Source organism: Cinclus cinclus, chromosome 7 (genome assembly GCF_963662255.1).
Source record: "Cinclus cinclus chromosome 7, bCinCin1.1, whole genome shotgun sequence".
NCBI lineage: Eukaryota > Metazoa > Chordata > Aves > Passeriformes > Cinclidae > Cinclus > Cinclus cinclus.
The window spans coordinates 16913409-16932429 of record NC_085052.1 but is presented as its reverse complement, the minus strand read 5'-3'; the positions used below and the strand labels follow the sequence as shown (position 1 = coordinate 16932429).

The 19021-nt window shown below is 43.0% G+C and overlaps 1 protein-coding gene across 1 annotated transcript; it reads left to right on the top strand.

Annotated features, from left to right (window-relative positions):
* The first annotated feature begins 941 nt into the window (after window positions 1–941).
* Window positions 942–13605, top strand: FAS (Fas cell surface death receptor). The gene is made up of 9 exons (XM_062496618.1): window positions 942–1001; window positions 7758–7905; window positions 8454–8588; window positions 10512–10620; window positions 11144–11208; window positions 11566–11640; window positions 11777–11847; window positions 12345–12369; window positions 13190–13605. The coding sequence occupies exons 1-9, from the start codon at window positions 945–947 to the stop codon at window positions 13603–13605; spliced, it is 1101 nt and encodes a 366-aa protein (XP_062352602.1). The 5' UTR covers window positions 942–944.
* The last annotated feature ends 5416 nt before the right edge of the window (window positions 13606–19021 follow it).

Genomic DNA, 19021 nt, shown 5'->3' with positions numbered 1-19021 from the left:
AAAAGCAGCACCTTTGAAAATGTGTCAGCAGCACCCTTGGGTTTATCCGGAAGTGGTTGAAAAGCCTGAAGTATTTAAAACAGTAGCTATTTCTTGTTGATGTTATGTATTGCAGCTAAGAACCATACCAGAAAAAAAAAGCTGAAGGATTTTTGAAAATCTGAGTCATAAACCACTGAAAAATGGTGTTTAAAATGAAAATGCCAGCTCGATTGCAGCCATGGTCCTTTCAAGGCAACAGAATCATGTCAAAACCTGAAAAAAATCAAAACATATATCGGTAACTAACGCCATCACGTCATTTCCAACTCTACAAAGCAGGCCAGGCTACCAGCACTGCAAACCACTGAAAGCTTGCAGGAAAAACATAAGAAGTGACTCAAAACAGCTAGAAAATAGAAGTCACAGGTTTCAGCAACCCTTTCAATAGGACAGCGAAGGGCAGTACTGCCTGCTGCAGGGAGTTTACCCTGTTCTGAGCGCCTGCTCCATTCTACCCATACGGGACTGCCCGCCCCAAGCCTATCCTTGGCAGTGCTACAAAAGCAGAGTTTCTGCCCTCGGTGGGGTCGCGATTGCTCCGCCCAGCACCTGCAGCACAGGAACCGAGCGCCTCATTCCCAGCACTAAGGCTCGGTGACCCCGGGGCCGTGCCTGGCATCCACGAGCTGCCGAGCGGGTGTCCCCGACCAAGCACCCGCGGCTCCCGGGACACAGCCGAGCGGGAGCTCCGCGCCCTCGCTCGCTGTCACCGCGGGGCACGGAGCACGGGGACGTCCCTGCTCCACGGCCGGCCCCGCCCCGCCCTGCCCTGCCGAGCCGTGCCGTGCCCTGCCGAGCCGTGCCGTGCCGTGCCGTGCCGTGCCGGGGGCGGGCCGGGACAGGGCGAGGGCAGCTCCGGTCGTCTCGCCGGAAGGTGCCGGGCAGCGCTGGGCAGCGGCGGCATGCGGAAGGTGCGGGACGGCGGCGGCGTGGCCCGGGCGCTCCTGCCCCTGCTCCTCGTAAGTGTCCGCCCGAGCGGGGCAGCGGGCGGGCGGCGGGGCCGGCAGGGGAGGGGAACGAGAGCGGCACCGCCGGGCGTGGCACACTTGTTACCGACTTCTCGGTCAATTCGTTAGGCGATGTTTTAAGTGGGAAAAACTGGCCTTCAAGTTCAGGCACTTCTGGCGGGTGCTAAGTGAAATGCGTGTTGTGTAAGAGCGGACGGAAGAAAAGGGGGATGGATGCAGGTAGCTGTCGGATCGCGAGCTGTAGGTGGGGGCACCCGGGGACAGCTGGCACTGGCCTCGGTCCGCAGACACCCAAAGCGGCCGGATAGCGGGAGGGACGTGAGGAGTCCCCGGTGCGCTGGGACTGCGGGACCTGCCCGGGATAAAACCGGGTTCGGTGGGAGCCGACCTGCCCTGCACCTCAGCGATCCATAACAGCGAGCTGGGAAAGCAACAAAGCAGCAAATACCTGCGGGAAAGGAGTTCGAACCACTGTGACAGTGAGCCAGGAGAAGCTGGAGGAATAGTCCAAGCCTGGCGTCCATGCGCAGCGTTTACTGGAAGCGGTAAGGCAGGGCCTTCCCTTGCCTGAACCATGCCCTGTGCACACAGTGAGTCAGTCCATGCAGCTTCTGGGAGCTTCGCTCTCGTGTCCCACTCTCCTTAGTGAAGTCACCTTCACAAACATCCATTCTGCCGTCCGTAGGAAAAGCGGGGAAGTGTGTCAGCGGCCTGCGCAGGGATCTCAGAGGTGGTACAGGTGCATTACGCTAAGAGCTGCAGGGCAGGAAGCTCTAGGGCAGGAGATCCGGGGAGCTGTGGAAGGCTTGGCTCAGCCTGCTCTCTGGCAGAGCTGCCCCGAGACAGCCGTGCCCCCCAGGCACAGCACAGAGCACAGCACAGAGCACAGCACAGAGCACAGCACAGAGCACAGCACAGCACAGAGCACAGCACTGCACAGCACAGCACAGCACAGAGCACAGCACAGAGCACAGCACAGAGCACAGCACAGCACAGCACAGAGCACAGCACAGAGCACAGCACAGAGCACAGCACAGCACAGAGCACAGAGCACAGCACAGCACAGCACAGCACAGAGCACAGAGCACAGCACAGAGCACAGCACAGAACACAGCACTGCACAGCACAGCACAGAGCACAGCACTGCACAGAACACAGCACAGAGCACAGCACAGCACAGAACACAGCACAGCACAGAGCACAGCACAGAGCACAGCACAGAGCACAGCACAGAACACAGCACTGCACAGCACAGCACAGAACACAGCACAGCACAGAGCACAGCACAGAGCACAGCACAGCACAGAACACAGCACTGCACAGCACAGAGCACAGCACAGCACAGAGCACAGCACAGAGCACAGCACAGAACACAGCACAGCACAGAGCACAGCACAGCACAGAGCACAGCACTGCACAGCACAGCACAGCACAGAGCACAGCACAGCACAGCACAGCACAGCCTGGGTGCAGAACACATTGTTCCCCCAGCCCCCATTCATCCCTTTCAGTCACAACTCACTGGAGCTGACCTTCGAAGTCTCTTCACAATGGGGTTGTATTGCTAACAAACACAGTTTGTCAGACTAAAATCAATGTATATAATGTATAAACCACTCAAATTGTGATTAACTGATGAACTGCATAAAAGCTAATAAATTATTTAAAGTATTTTGGAGGGCTCTATCCATGTCCCCACACAAATCATCAAAGCATAATTAAATACAAATAAGGATTTTCATCTGCTGACAGAAGTGTGTACTACAGGAGCAACCAACTAGTGACAGAAACATCAGTGTAGCTCAGTATGTTGGAAGTATTCGGAACATACATTAAAATTAAAAATACTTTCTTTTATAATACTGCTCCAGAGAGTATATAATTTCTGTTCTTAGTTTTCAATCGTTTCCAAATTTCAGTATATCTTAGAAAGACTGTAGCATTCCTACACAATTTATTTTTTTTAATTTGTTTTAATTAGCATCTTGTTTCACTACTTATAAAACAGCAAACCTGATCAGAGTTTGGCATATTATTTGGTTAAACCAGAACATGAAAACAGTTTGTTGAATGAGACCTCAATTTTGCAAGGAACTCCAAGCTGCACTCAAGTAAAAGATTTAGGGATGGTCAGGCAAAAATAGCAATGGCCTATGAAGTTAGGAAACATCTGAGTTCTCCATGTAGAAAAAGATACAGAACTACATACAAATATATACATACATACAAACTACACTGCATACATACTACAAAACTACTGAGAGACATACTTGTCTTACTTTAGAGACCAGTTTTAGGAAAAAATGCTCTGGGCTGAACATTTCTTCTAAAGAGAAGGGCTCCAATAATCCCATTTTGCCAATGAGTGAAATTAATACTAGGAGGTGAGAGTGAAAAACTCTTGTTTATTAACAAAGCAAGATACCCACAAGGCACGGGAAAGAAAAAAAGAACTGAATTTTATACCCCGTGCCCCCCACCCAGCGAGGATGGTGGCTGCTCCCTTCGTCTCAGGGAAGGGAAGGAAAAAATCCATGTGGCAGTTCAGGCAAAAAGAATAGGAACCTGTTGAGCTTCTGGTGTTGGTCTGCTCCTCACAACAGGTGAAACTGGTGGGTTTTAGTGTCCTTTCTTTTGCTGGCCTGGGTCTTTCCCACCGTCCCCGTAGGCTCACTGGACTGCAAGCCGAAACAGTTCAACTGGAAAAAAACCCCAAAAAACTTAAAGAAACAACTGAATTATCTCTGCTGAAGAACAGGGGAAAAAGTGGGGGAAGATTAAAAAAAAAAAAGCTTCTTGCCTAAGCAGGCAAGAATACAAATCAAATGAAGGCAACGAGCTAACAACCCGAGCTGCAGCCCAAAGCACACCGGAGAGAGATGAACTGGGGTCCCCAGGCTCATCTTAAACCTCTTCTGGGCACACAGCAGGTGATAGAGGAATCGAGGACCATCATAAAATCACCTCAGGACAGCACTCTAAAGGAACAGGCCAGAGAGTGAGCTATTAGGTAAATATTTTGTGATTATGATACGACTACAGAGCAGGCAGTTGGAAGTTCAGAAGATGTACCTTTGAAAAGAAAGGTTCCTACATTACTGGATTGGCCTTTCCTCCTCATATATTGGGGAACTAGTGTACACATTTATGTGTACATGCATAAACAGCCATAAAATGATGGGATGACCCAAGACTCAAGTGATAAGTATAAGGGCCCCAGTTCTGGAAACATGTCTGTGCATGTTTCCTCAGTAACCACTATTATCTTTGCAATAGCTCACTGAACAAAAGAGAAAGTCATAAGAAAACCATTTTGTGTTACAAAAGGAAAAGGGTGAGAGTTGCTAGATTTCGTTTGTCAAGCTCTAATTCGTGCTTAGTCTCAATAAAGTGAGGTGACAGCGTTAGTATCGCTAACAGTTAGTAACAGTGACAGCTGTTAATATCACTCCCAGCTCTCCCAGCAGTGGAGTATTTGCTAGGTGCTCAGTAGTACCATACTTCTAAAAAACAAAAATCCAACAAAATAACCGATCATACAACTCCCAGCCCCAGTATGTTGTTGCAATTTGCATGTGAGTCAGCTGAGATTTGAAAGGGCCATGGATGGAATTTGGACAGTGAGTGTTTTAAGGTGCTGGACAGTCTGGGGCTGTTTGTTTTCACGGGCACTAAACACACATTTCCCTCGGAATTTAAGAAGCTCAGGGTGCTCTTAGTTATGGGGAAATACCAACTCCCATTGTTGGGCTTTAAGAAATGGAACTGGATTCTTTTAGTTCTTCTTATAAAAGATTTCAGAATGTGAAATACTGTTTTTAGGGGTTATTTTGGTGCTAACTATGAGATTCAGCCTTGGTGGGAGGAAAAAAAAAACGAGTTGGAAGAAAAATGATACTGGAGGTTTTGGAAGCAGAAATTTCTTGTCATAGTGAAAGAATTGGATTAGAGAATCCTTTAAATATTACTCTTTGTGTGAAATTACTCTTTGAAAACACCATCCTGACAGAATTAATACAAAGTTACCAAAGTTACCAAGGGAGATTAATTACAGAGAAAAGTGTATTAAAATGGAGCTACTTCTAGCAACCCAATTTCTGCAAGGAAAAAAAAATAAAAAAAAGCAAGGAAAATCCCCTTCCTCCTATTTTAACACTTAGAAAGCCCCTGATGAGCTCACACACCTTGGTCCATGTAACAAATGTGGAGTGGAAAAAAAAAAGGCCACGTTCTGTGGCCATCAGTCATATTCATCAGCATTTATAGATTAGAAATGGGAGAAGTAGCTTGCTAAAACTAAAATGTATTATAAAGATAACAGGAGAAAACAGACTTTTTTTTCTCGGGGTTAACATGGTAAAGTTTTAAAAAGTCCTGTATGCAAATTACATGTTCACACACTTCCAAAGATGAGATTACATACTTATAAGCAGAATCTTTCCTGTTGAAATAGATTGACATGTTATGAAGAATGCTTTGATAGAGGAAGAACTACAAGACTGAGAATCCCAAAATGACATGACTATTAAAAGAAATTAAAGTTCTGGTCACTGTGCCCTGGAAAAGCAGATGAAAACAGGTTTCATAAAAGTGTCCTTAGCAAATACCTGTTAGTGAAAGCATCTTGGAGGAGACTGTTGGAATGAAGGAGAGAGAGAGAGCAGGTAGAAAAGTCTTTCATTTTCTGGGCAATGTAAATGCAGAAAAACCAGAAACTTTGGGCTCATATGATAATTTTTATGGGTTCTTCTGAGTGTAGATGTCTCCAACTGATTGATCTTATTCCCATTGACTGTTTAGAGCAATCCGAGTCTTCAGTTTAGATACAAAAACAAATTTTTTTTTTAGGTTAAGAGAGAGCCTTTGTGAGTCATTCTAGGCTGAAAACACACAACCACTGCTTGAGTGCATGCGTCAGAAAAAAGCACCTATCATCCCTGCCTGTATAAAAGCCCCTAAACTGCTTCCTTTTCAATAGTAATGATTACTGCTCAGTGACAACAGAAAAAGCAACTAAGGTGTGCTAAGGAAGCTAAATGACTATTGACTCTTTTCTGTTTTGTTGTTTTTCCTTCCCTGTAAGACACAGCAAAATTTGTAAATAGCAAATGGATTGCTTTTAAGAGGGTGCAAATCCAGGAGGGTAAAAAAAGTTTGAAAAAATTAGGACACTGCTTTGAAAAAAGTCTTCACAGTTTTATCATTATTCCTTCTACAGGAAGATGTTGTAAGACATCCCTGCAAGCAGAACCAATGTGTTTGGTGCTGCTTAAGTGTCAAATTCTGAGAAGTGACCCCCACTTCTTGTAAGTGTACCAGGAAGTTCATCTCCGTGAGCAGGAGCAGAGGGCATCCACCTAAAAATGTTGTGTTTCTGTAGCCCCTCAAACCAGCATAGCTCATTTGTATAAAAGCATAAGCAAGAGTCAGAGAGTTTTGTTCATGTAAGGGAACACATGTCTCTCCACACACTATGGTTACAGGAATTTGGTAAAATCAGCTAAGCTTTACTGGTATTAGTAATTTAGAAATATGTTTCCTTCTTTGATTATATCTTACTTTCTGCATGATTCTCTGGACATTTTCTTCATACTGCTTTAGGAAAAGCCAAACCAGACTGGTCATACATCCCTGACTATATTTTAGTAATTATTTTTTAATTGGACTTTCTAATCCAGTGTTTAGTGAGAGTTCTTCTAGGCAAAAAAAACCCAAATCACATTAATCTGACACATCCATTTGAAAGTTTCTGTGGAGACTTTAATTTTCTAACATCATTACACTGGGATTCAGAGGAGAGCACCCTGAAAATTTAGGCAGCAAAGGAAGAGAGAGGAGCAAACAGGGGGAGTGATGGGCTGAGCATCCATACCCAGAGTTCCTCCAGTGCTAATTATGTTTTTTCAGCTGCTAGAGCTTCACCTCCAGCTGCAAAGAAAGGCCTTAATTACATTCCAGTAACTAATATTATATACATTTTAAACAGGGAGATGCTAAGGAAATAAAATTCTTTCCACCTACTTACTTGTGAATAGGCTAGAGGATCAAAAGAAGTGTCTACCTGTAGAAGGCAATTGGTTACATCAGTTAGCTAGCTACAGATAACATTTCCTTCCCTTGAGACCCCAGTTCGATATCCAGAATGAATTTTCAGTTATTTAACATAAAGAGTTTTCTGCATCTAACTGAAATTATGGTCAGCATCCATAGCTCCACTATATAGACACCTCATATTTAGTGCATGCAGAGTACATATAGAATTCCCCAGAAAATGTTGCTGAGAAGCCAAACTATACCAGATTTATCCTTATAATTCTTCTTCCTTCTTCCAAAATATTAATAAAAAAGCATTGTTTGGCCTCTGGGCCACAGTGCTTTATTATTATCATTAAAAGAGGCAGGGCAGGGACCACTTGTAAATTTCTACTGCCTAATGACAGAAATAAAAACAAACAAACAAAAGAACCCAAGAACTACGCAATTTAACTTGACAGTGCAAAAAATTCAAAGAAATGGATCTATTTTAAATTAATTTGAAAGGAGAGTGCCTGTAGTGGTAGAGTTCATGGCTTTAATATGGGCCTTCATTGTCCATTAAATCTAAATTAATGAACAGTTTTAATAAGGGAGTAAACATCAATACATTTAGTTATAGAGTAACACTATTAATGTGATTCTGGTAGTACTAAAACACACCTACAGTCAGTTCTAAACAGGTTTTTTTTCTCATTTTCTGTTCTCTCCTAGGTGGCTGTCTCAATTATTGAAACACAATGCAAAAATTATACTGAAGCTCTAGTAACATACAATAGGAGGATCATTTCCAGGAGGGATGCTGTCTGCAGCAAGGATGAATACCAGTTAGATACTCAGTGTTGCAAGAAATGCAGAAGTGGTGAGTATGATTGTAAGACTGTGTTGAGGAGTCATTAACAGGGGACACCACAGCATGCACAACTGCTTTGTGCTGGGGTAGTGAAGTGGCATGAGGTGCTTTCCTGGATGCAGTGCTTCATTGCAGCTCTATGTTTTTTTGTTACAGGACATAAGCCAGTTCAAAGATATTTCCTGAGCTCAGTGCACCAATAACTTCTCACTACAGAGAGCAGTTCTCTCATAGAATGATTGTTACAAAAGAGCCAAGAAATAACAAACACATATTTGAAAAAGTGAAAACACATGCTTTTGCCTATAAGATTCCATACATTCATGGATTTTCCAATTTTTCGTGTACAGTTTTGTTTGGCGTGTTCTCCTTCAGTAATAAATTGGAGGAAGAGTGGGGATAATCAAATGTTATTTATACTACATTCCTGAAGTGCATCTGTACATGCACGAAGAATATACATTCCATATTTGTAATCAAATAGTACTAGGGATTAAAAATGAAATTCTGATGAGAACTGGTGGCTTCTCTCAAAATTGTTGGTTTTCTGTCTGCAGGTTTTGTTAAAAGTGTCACCTGCCCAACAGATATTATCAGACATTGTGTTCCATGTGAGAAAGGAAAGGAATTCATAGATCATCCCAATGAGCTGGACAAGTGTTGGAGATGCAAATTGTGTGACAGCACATTTGGTATGTCTATAGAAATAGCAACAGTAGCAAGGACTCTTCTTTCATACGGGATTCCACTGAAAAGTCTCCACAATACCTTTATCGTGGCTAGCATGTAGATTCAGAACTTTTAGTGGTAGAACATGAATGAATTTGTGAGAAAGTAATAAGTTTATCCTCCAGTTCCTTTTCATCAAGCACAAAGTAGGAAGCAATATAGTTAGTCCATTATTTCTCCTTCTATCTGCCTTTGCTTAGCCCAGGTCGTTGCAAATCAGACACTGTACAAACTGGTTAGAGTCAAGGCAGGCAAGTCCTCCCTCTTCTTCACCCCCTGTTTAAAACTGGGGTATAAGTAATGGTGGTTTCTTTTGTAGTCTTTCACGTAATTGATAATATTATTTAAAACTGATTGTTGTCTTTTTAAACACTCACCATGCTGTGTGGGATACATGTGTAAATCTACAAGGCAAGCTCTCCTGGGGCAGAGCTGTGGCCCACCTACCCCAGCATTCTGCATTCAATGGAGGCAAGAGGTGCTGCTTAGAGATAACACAAACAAACCTGTCTACTTTCTGTGGTCTGTGCCCTGCAGTCTGTCATCACCCACAGCTGAGGGAAAGGACATTAGAAGACCTGTCCCTACCTAGTCATTTCAGGGTCTTTTTATGAGCCTTTTTTGTTCATGAACCTGCTGGGTGACAGCAGAAATTCACTACCTGTTGCATAAATACCCATCACAGATTATTTTTTTTTTTTAATCCATGAAACTTATCTCCTACCAGTTCCACCAGGTATCCTGTAGATCTGCTCTACTTGGATTTAGGGAATGATAGTTCTTCATTCCTCATACCCAAAATCAAATTAGTGAATGGAGAGACAGTTCTCAGCTCCAATATGGTTGTACTGAGATTGCCTGTTGGAATATCAATCTCTAGTGCTCTCCCCTTCCTTTAGGACCTCAATATGGTTAGAAAACTTTCTTCTCATTTGCTACTATAATAAACATTTTTGCATGGGTGATGAAATTGGTAAGAGCAAAACAATTCAGTATTTTATATGGTGTAACAATTATTTAAACTGAAGGGAGGAAAAGGGTAATGGGATGGCTAGTCACAATATTCCACAGACAGTAATGTAGTTGAAGAGAAGTCAGTAGACTGACAACAGGCAAGGGGAAAATTATCACTGAAGTTCCACGTGAACCATTCTTGTGATCATTCATGTTGCCCGTTTCTGTGACTTACTTCAGCACTGGTTTCACAGTAGAGATTAATCAAATTTTGAAACATAAAGCAGTTTCAAATTACAGCAGGGTACTGAATGTAGTAACTCAAAAATTTGTTTTGTTTTTAATATACCTATGAAAATAGTTAGTAGATATGTAACTACCTTTCATAGCAGGTAGATACAGTAATTTTTAATGCAGAAGTTTTTTTTTCATAGACAGAGATAGCATCATCATAATAAACTGATAGGAGAAAATTAATAATTTGTTTTGATTCTTAAGAAGAATAGTATGTTAGCCAAAAAAGAGAGACCTCATCATTGGAGGCATTCAAGAAAGGGGAAAACTTGTTGTCTGTCAGAGAGTGCAAAGAACCCACCTCCATTATCAAGTGGGGGGATTGGCTGTGTGATCTTCTGAGTTTCATTCTGGCTTTACACTTCTGAAGGGGAAAAAGGAGTTGGGGTTTGGCTGTGCTGAATGGGTCCTCTTCTGGTGAGAGCTGTATTGTGTGATGAGTTTTCTGACTCTCCTCCAGCAGAGGTCTCTCTGACTGCTCCATATTCCCAGTGCTCCTTAGAAAAGCTCTGTGTGTGTATTACACACAGCCTCGCCAGTACCAGCAGAGGTGGAGCTAGCAGCAAGTCTGAGGACAAGACTTCGTGGGCAGAAACCTGCTTTTTCAAAGTAATACACTTTATGAAATCTGTTTTTAGGTTTGGAGGTTGTAAAGAACTGTACCCCAGAAGAGAACACAAAATGTACCTGTGCAAAGAACTATTATTGCAGTTCTGTAAAATGTGACAGTTGCAACCAGTGTACCACGTAAGTTTATGCCTTCATCACTACATATGAAATTGTTAATATGTAATCACATTTTTAGCTGGTTTTAAGACAGAGGCTAAAGTAAACTATAACCTCAGGGAAAGCATACTAATTGTCCTTTGCACCTGAGGTGACTGTTTTCAGTCAACTCAACTTGCAGCCATGAAGGTTTTCCAAAGGCATGCAGAAAAACTTATATATCCACTGAGTCTGTATATGCTTTTCAAGAAATGTAATATAATAATAAAAACTGTATCTGAGCTTTCCTGTTGTCTTTGTGTAATCTAGTGTTACATTGAAAAATAATTACGTATGTTTTCCCACTGCCACAAATTTCCATGCCATTTTCATACCTATTAATTTCCAAACCCCACAAATAGGGGTTTGGAATATGAAACCAGCATATTTATAAGCAAAATATGAAATATTTTGCAGATAAAACATCTTAGAAAATTTTGATTTGCTTTCTTGACATCTTAACAGAGAAAAATCCCCTAATAATTTGTGTTCATATTTTCTGTAGATGTGAAAGTGGTGTGATTGAAAAGCCGTGTTCTTTATCTTCAGACACTGTATGCGGAACAAAAGGTACCATTTTGAAATGTAGCAAGATCCATCATGTGCTGTATTTTGAGAGGCAATTGCAATTGTCCTGTTCTACACACTGGCCCTAGTGATTCCTGACAGCTCAGGGCATTAGTCCTACTGGGCCCTGTACTGACCTGCAGAGCATGATTTTCCCTCGATCACTGTGCAGGTGTGGGAGCTGTTACTCCTTTTTAGGGGCAACTCACAATAGGTATATCTTTAACATATTTGGCTTTTGTCATTAGGAAGAAATAGGATGGCTTTTAAAATCTGACACAGTCTTGTTTAAAATTTGGTGTGCTGCTGTATTGCATTTCTTGAGTTAACTTTCATGCAAATTTTCCAATGTTCCAACAGATCTAGGAAAGCTGTGGTGGGTCGTTGCGATAGCTCCGGTAGCACTACTAGCAATAGCTGGAGTAATATGGTGGTGTAAGTGATTCCCTACTTACTCCTATGATACCCTGAATGAGATATTCAGATGCTTATTCAAATACAATTTTATATTCTTCAAGTCCAAAGGAGACATATCCTTCCCTGGATTTTAAAAATGCTTTTTTTGTTTCAGGCAAGAGAAAAGGGAAATGTCTTACAATCAGTGGGCACCCAAGTAACAGAGGTTACAATCCCGAGCCTTATGTAAGTATTTATGCTTTGATCATAAAAAACAGCTTTATGCAAAGAACTTATTTCCATTTAAATTTCACTGGGTCTCCCCAAACATTTGTGTGCCTCTCCTCTATGACATGAATGAAGTAAATTTCACCACCAGGACTCTTTTGGGAGAAGTAAGAGAAGCCCTGTATTACTTCTTCAGGATTGTTGGAATGCTTCCCAAGTCACATGACCACGATCAAAACTTCATAAATCTTCAGGCCTCCACCACCCCAGGATAGTCCTGTCCCCGTGCATGATTTTAGGCAATAGCAATAATGAGTTGATTCCCCAAACTTACCCAAGTCAAAAGAGTCTGTCTGGTCTGATTCTCTCACTCATAAAACGGGAATCATGGATAAAACTAAAAGAAAATTAAACAAGTATAATGAAATGCATTTATACTCTTATATATCCATTTGTTTCTACTTAATTCTCTCTTGCTTGTTTGTTTTGTTCTTTTGTTTTTGTGTTTTTTTTAGGAGAATGTACTTCTCATAGATGCAGGTAAGAGACAAGTAATTTCTCAAAATTCAGTAGAAAGAAAAAACAGATACAGACACATAAGCCCTAAACTAAAAAAAAAAAAGAAAAAAAGAGTATTCTTGTGTAGACTTTTCCACTGTCCAGACCTCTCATTCCAGCACAAAAGTGAGCACTTACTAAAGAAGTGGCAGTTTATATAATGCTAATCAAAGCACTTAGTGGCACCAGGGAAGTCTTGCCTCAGGAGGGATTTCTGTTGTATAGGGAGCAATTACTCACTGTCTACGAGTGAATTTCAGTTCTGCATGTGGTACAGACACTAGGGAACAGCAAACTGTGTTTCTATAACCATGGATAATTATGATAAGGGAGGAGTCCAACAGTGAGATTGAAGATTCACAAACCCACATTATGTTCAGGGGAAAATCCACAGGAGTGATACACAATAGGAAAAAATGCAAGCTCCAAGACTGTATCACAGCCGGAGACCTGTCCTGTTTCAGGACCTCTCCCAACACTACTTAGAGAAAAATGTGAGAAGTGAGCACACCTCAGTTACAGAGGAGGACAGAATAGGTTACAGAGGGACTTGATACTCTGTTTTAGGTGATAGAAAACAATATTGATGCAAGGCTAAAGCTTTGAAATACACAGAATTTGGCAGGAACATGTAAAAACAGATCTGCCATGTATTGTAAAAAATCACACATAAACCATACCAAGTCACAAATACCTGAAACTTCATCTGGTTTGGATAGGAGAAGTATAAAATCTGAGTGCAGGTGATAAAACCCAGTAAGATACAAGTGCCAGATGCATTCATTTCCTTTCACATTCCTAGATGCTGACCTGAGCAGCCACGTTCCTAGTATTGTGGCAGAGATGACACTCGCAGAAGTCAAGAGGTTTGTTCGTCACCACCGTGTATCAGAACCTGCCATAGACCAAAGCATCCAGGATTGTCCTGGTGATACATCTGAACAGAAGATCAGGCTGTTCCGAGTCTGGTACCAGAGTCATGGGATGAAGGGAGCCTGTGGAACCCTAATACGCAGCCTGAGAGAGTTAAAAATGTGTGCTGTAGCTGATAAAATTGAGGAAGAACTGAAGGCAGCTCTTTCCAGCTCTCAGGAATGGGGAAAGTCTTATAATCCTGCCACTGAGCAAAGCAAAATTTGCACTCAAGAGGACAGAAACTCTTACAATGATAATGCTGATCTAAGTAAAGCCTATACTGGTAGTTTGGAAGAGACCTAGCACAGAGTAATTTGAAAATTATTTCTGAATGAGTATTTTTCTAATATAAATAACAAAGTTTCAAAATGGCATTTTCATTGGCAGTTCTGGTTGAACTCAAGTAAGTTAATATATGCAAAAATAATATTTACAAATTTTGCACCAATATCCTTCCTTTAAAAAAAAGTTTTAGGCTTTTTTGTTTGTTAAGGACTGGAAGAAGTTTTATGACTTGTTTACTACAAGGTGCAGTATAAGATTCCAACTTGCAATGAATAGGATTCATTACAAGAGGAAAAAATTATTGTTATTTGAAGAAAAGGCATGGTTTAAATGCATAGTCCTGCATTATTTAATCAGTGTAAGGTTTTGCTTACATTAAAAATGCAGAATGTTCCCTTTTTTGAAGGGAAAACTCTGATGCTATGAGTCTCAAATGTGTATCAGGAAGAGTACTTGAAAAAAAAGTTACCTGCCTTATACCTGATGAATTTGCAATATAGGTGTTGCTGAGTAGGTTTTACTCTGCTGCAAGTACAATTTCTGTTTTTTATAAAAACACTTATGTGTGTTTATGTGTGCAGGTTTTCTATACCAAAAGGTCCCAGTTCTAGGTAAAGATTATTATCTCTGTTGTTCTCAGCAATGTTTGTAAGCCTCTTCTAATGTTAGAGCCCTTCAAAGAAATAGGAGTTGAAGGGTTAGCAGCACAACAGAATCATCATTTCTGCAAGGCATCCTTCAGAGTGTACGATGCTTTTTTAATGCAGAAACTGATACAACTAAAGCATTTTTTTTCTTTGAAAAATGCATAATATATGACTTCTGTCTTTCTTATCATGCAGTATATAGATGTCACATTTAGGTTTGCTTTTACTCAGGTTAGCAAATCAGAATAAAGGAGATCATTCTCATGAAAAAACGCCTTACCTTTCTTCCATCACAAACTGCAGAAGACTCGGCTCCTAAATTCAAAGGACCAGTACAGTGCTGGCAGCTTTGCTGTGAGGCCTTTCCCTCCCACACACCCATTTGTGCAAATCTCACAAAGTCTTTCAACAGAAGGGGAGACTTTGCTGGAAAGGTTTGATTTTCCCAAGTTGCACAGTAAGAAAGATTAATTTCTTTGGCTCTGTCATCAGCTCCCTAGAGTAAACCTCTAGCCAGTATGAGGACTCAGCCAAAACTGGAAGAGACCTACCTGGGCTTGCTCCTGCCTGCCTGCCAGTGTGTGGGTGTGTGGGGTAGGGTCCCATGGCTGCCACTGACCACAGGACCTGGAAAGGGCAAGGTAGGACTGGCCACAGGGTTCCAGTCAACCCCTGCCATTGCTGGGTGCCCACAGCCATGTGGAGTTCCTCCAAAATGCCACATGGCTGGAAGTGAGGTACATGGGAAGGCAGTACGTGGCCTTTGGAAACAGCTAAAATCTGTGTATGGCATCAAGCAGGAGCCTGACAGGAGAGGCAAGATGTAGCTTTGAGCTTGTTACATGTTTCATAGACTTGACCTGTTTACAGAGCATGTTTTGCCCGTGCCCAGTTTATGTTGTACAGCTCCTAAGCACTATCCATGCTAAGCACTCAAAAACCTTCCACCCCACTTTGGAGCCTCTAATCTAGCTGCATTTTCTAAGTGTCTAATCCACTACTATATTGCCAAAATGCCCGCACTGCTTTTTGCAGGAAAATCTTCAGGCTGCTGCCATCAGATGGTTTAATAGCCATGGGCCAAATTGTGCACCCACGGACTGATTAACACGTGCCATTGTACAAATGGCCTGTGTGTGAGCTATCTGTGCACAGCTCTGACATGCTGTCACAATCTGTTGCTCCTTGTCCTGTTTTGGCCAGGGTCCACATATATGAGGGAGTAAAATATCTGCCTTTCAGAAAAGCAGCACAGCAGTGCTGTTTGCTGTGACATCTTTTATAGGATGCCGTTGTGTAGAAGCACAGCCAGGACAGGAAGGAAGGAGAGCTCCATGCTCTCACAAACCCTGGTAGATAGGCTGCTCCCTATACCATGTCCCATCCAGGAAGACATGAATGTAATTTAAAGCTGTGTGGGCAGATGCTTAACTTCAACTTTTTCTTCCCTTGGTTCTGGCTTTGTCTCTCTGAGAGAAGCATCTGACCAGCAGAAATGAAGGTAGTCCACATCCCAGGGTTTCAGTGGAGCAGGGAATTGACCAATCTGAGCTACACTGATCTTAAAATGGAGCCATCAAACCTCACAAATTTCTGACAGTGAAATGAAGATTTTTTTCTTTCATCACACTGGAATTACCTAACCTCAGTATAAAAAGGATGGTTTAACAAAAAGTCCCTGAGGAATGAGTCACATCTCTTTAGGAGAGATCTGCAAGGGTCAACTCAGACTGCCATTAGCTCTGGTGGTTAGCATAAATCATAATTTTTTGTTCTTAACTGGATCAAGTAGGAGGGTTGCTTATACTGTGCAGTTAGTTTTCCAAAGATTCTGTATGGGTCTACATTGCAGTCAGCAGTGCAGAGTAGAGCTGTACCAAGCTTAGAGTACCTGGACCATGGACTGAAATGATTTAGTTCTGCTGACCTACAGTAGCACATCCAGATTTCCATTGCCTCCTGCTTCTGACACAATTTTTAAACTAGGGCTGTGTAAGAAAAAAGAAACTGAAGCTGAAACTCCTGTTTTATGGCAATACAGCATCAGAAAAGCAAGTGAAAACTGAAACAGAAAAACATCCCCAGGGAATGACTTGTCATCTTTTAAAAAGCATATTACAAAGGAAAAGTTTTCTCTTCAGAAGGCCAAAACTTTGTGAGACAATCCCATTTGTTATGCAAATAGTACACCCCAACCAATTATTAGTAGTTAGTTTAAAATAACTACAATAGAGTAACAGGAACATAGAAATAAAAGGCAAGAGGGATGATCTTACTTAAGTTCCCTGCAAATTCAAAGTGACCATATGTGAGGTGTTTGTCCAGAAATTCCAAGGGCTGTTTTGCTGTGCACACCCACACCAGCTGCTCATCCATACTGCAAAACCTGGTGCACTTATAGCTGCTCTGCAAACTAACCAAACACCTGAAGAGGACAGAAACAAATTCACTATTACATTGTGGTATCAGAAGAATGCATGAATGGTTAAAGACAGCTCCAGTATGCAGGACTGCTGCAATATGAAATAAGTTATTTTCAAAGTTATTCTGCAGGCTGCCAGTTCTTGAAAAGATGTGGCTGAGAAATGAAGTGCTCAGTACAAAGAGTCTGAAATGTTTCTGTACAGATAGCATGACAAGCATATTAAAGTGTGAGAGAGCTCAGGCTTATTTCCTGCATGAAGGGGAGAAAAGGAAAGCAATACCAACAAAATCTTGAGAAGAATAAAAGAGTACTGGGAAAAGAGTACTTGAGTACTTGGAGGTAGGCAGTTTTCTTATCTTGAAGGAAGATACAACCTCAAAACTCACACCCCTCTCTTGCTGTTTGTCAATACTTTGATTCTGGACACCAAAGGGAAGCTTGCATTCCTGTTATCCCACTGCTAGCAAGAGCAAAAATACCCACCATGTATATCTAGCCTCTAGCACAGAGCTGTGGTTGAGAATTATGGGGGATGTGGGAACAATCACAAAAGAACATACAGTCAGTGTTTTCTGAAGAGCTTTTCAGTGGTTTTAGTTGAAATTCCCTTCCAAACTGAAAGCAAGATTTTTAAAGCTTTCAGACTGCTAGAAATCATCACTTTACACAGTGGTGTCTCAATCCCCCAATATCCCCGCAGCTGTGATAAAGTGCAATTTATTTTCAACCTAGTGGGGAATCAGCAAAAAATGTCTGTGACAAAGGGATGTTGGAAAAATAGGTCCTGAACAAATACAGGACAGGAGTAAGGGATGAAAAGCAATGACAGCAGAAAATCAAAGGCAGAGACCTTGCAGAGACAGCACTGAGCATCCCACACCCCAGGGGCATGCAGAACACAGATCACTGACCCTACCTCCTTACATCTTCCCACAGTGATGCCCATATGACTGGCTGTCTGTGGGACAGGTTAGATGCACCCGTATGTGTGTCTTTGGGACATGAATAAGAAACTGATTAAACAGAAGTACCCAATTTAACTTCCTGCATATTTATCCTATACTCAGTGATATTTATTTTATAGTCAGTGATATTCTCCAGATTATTAATATCTGAAGATTTGTGTTTCTTGGTCTTTTCCTAGTCCTTCCTTAAAACTACACGAAGATCCCTCTCCAGACTTATCTCTGGGATAGCTGAAGCTGCAGGGGGTGTTTTATGATACTCCTCAAACTGCTGTGCAGCACAGTGGGGCCCCTTGCAGACTCTCTCTGTCCCTGTTTGGGGCTCGCTGTGCTCTGGCACCTGGTTCTGCTGGGTGGGGACCACGGCTGTCACTGCAGCTCGTGGGAAGGATGGCCTTGATCTGGGCTGTCTCAAAGGGTCTTGAGGTTCAAGGTCTGTCTCTAAGATACGAGGATAACACCTATACCTCTACTTCGAGGGAGTGGAGGGGCAACTAACTTCATACCAGTGTTCCCTCATTTATCCAACAATGAATAGAGAACACAAAACTCAATGTTTTTAAACGTCCCAATCACATCTCTTCAGACTTCAGTTCTTTTAAACATGATGAAACAAACACGCTGGGCAGCTGGGGGTGGCAGGCAAAGGCTGCGCGGCCGTGCGCGGAGAGCACAGACACTGCTGGCTGTCCTTGCGTGTCCCCGCGGGCAGGTGGCAGCGCAGCCCGTGTCCCGGCTGTCCCTGTCTGTGTCCGGGCTATCCCTGTCTGAGTCCGGGCTGTCCCTGACTTTGTCCTGGCTGTCCTTGTGTCCAGGTTGTCCCTGTCTGTGTCCCGGCTGTCCCTGTCTGTGTCCCGGCTGTCCCTGTCTGTGTCCTGGCTGTCCTTGTGTCCAGGTTGTCTTTGTGTCCGGGCTGTCCCTGTGTGTGTCCCCGCTGTCCCTGTCTGTGTGTCCCGGCTGTCCTTGTGTCCTGGCTGTCCTTGTGTCCGGGCTGTCCCTGTCTATGTCCCCGCTGTCCCTGTCTGTGTCCGGGCTGCCTTAGCAGGAACAGGGCTCCTGCGAGCGCTGCCTCCCCCGCTGCCTCCCGGCTCCTTCCCGGCCCTCCGGCCGGCAGCATCTCGGGGATGAGGGAGTCCCGCGGGGAAGGGAGCTCGCACACCAAGCGAGCCGCAGGCGGGCTGGACGAGGGCACGAAGCTTCCCTCTCTCTGGCAGGGCCGAGCCTGTCATCGTGCTGAGCCAGTGCCAGCTCTGTTTGTGCACGGGATCCCCCTAATCGTGTTCCACGAGATTTAAACGACACCTAGGATGTCATTAAAACTCAGCGTGACAGCTTTTGTGACACTCCGCAGGTCTGAGGATGGGCACAGCCTGACTCCCTTCAGGCAGCCCTGGGAT

Coding starts and splice junctions, on each gene's coding strand:
- FAS (XM_062496618.1), top strand. CDS start 945: ATGCGGAAGGTGCGGGACGGCGGCGGCGTGGCCCGGGCGCTCCTGCCC. Junction 7,906..8,453: donor TTGCAAGAAATGCAGAAGTG/GTGAGTATGATT, acceptor TTCTGTCTGCAG/GTTTTGTTAAAAGTGTCACC. Junction 11,641..11,776: donor AGCTGGAGTAATATGGTGGT/GTAAGTGATTCC, acceptor TTTTTGTTTCAG/GCAAGAGAAAAGGGAAATGT.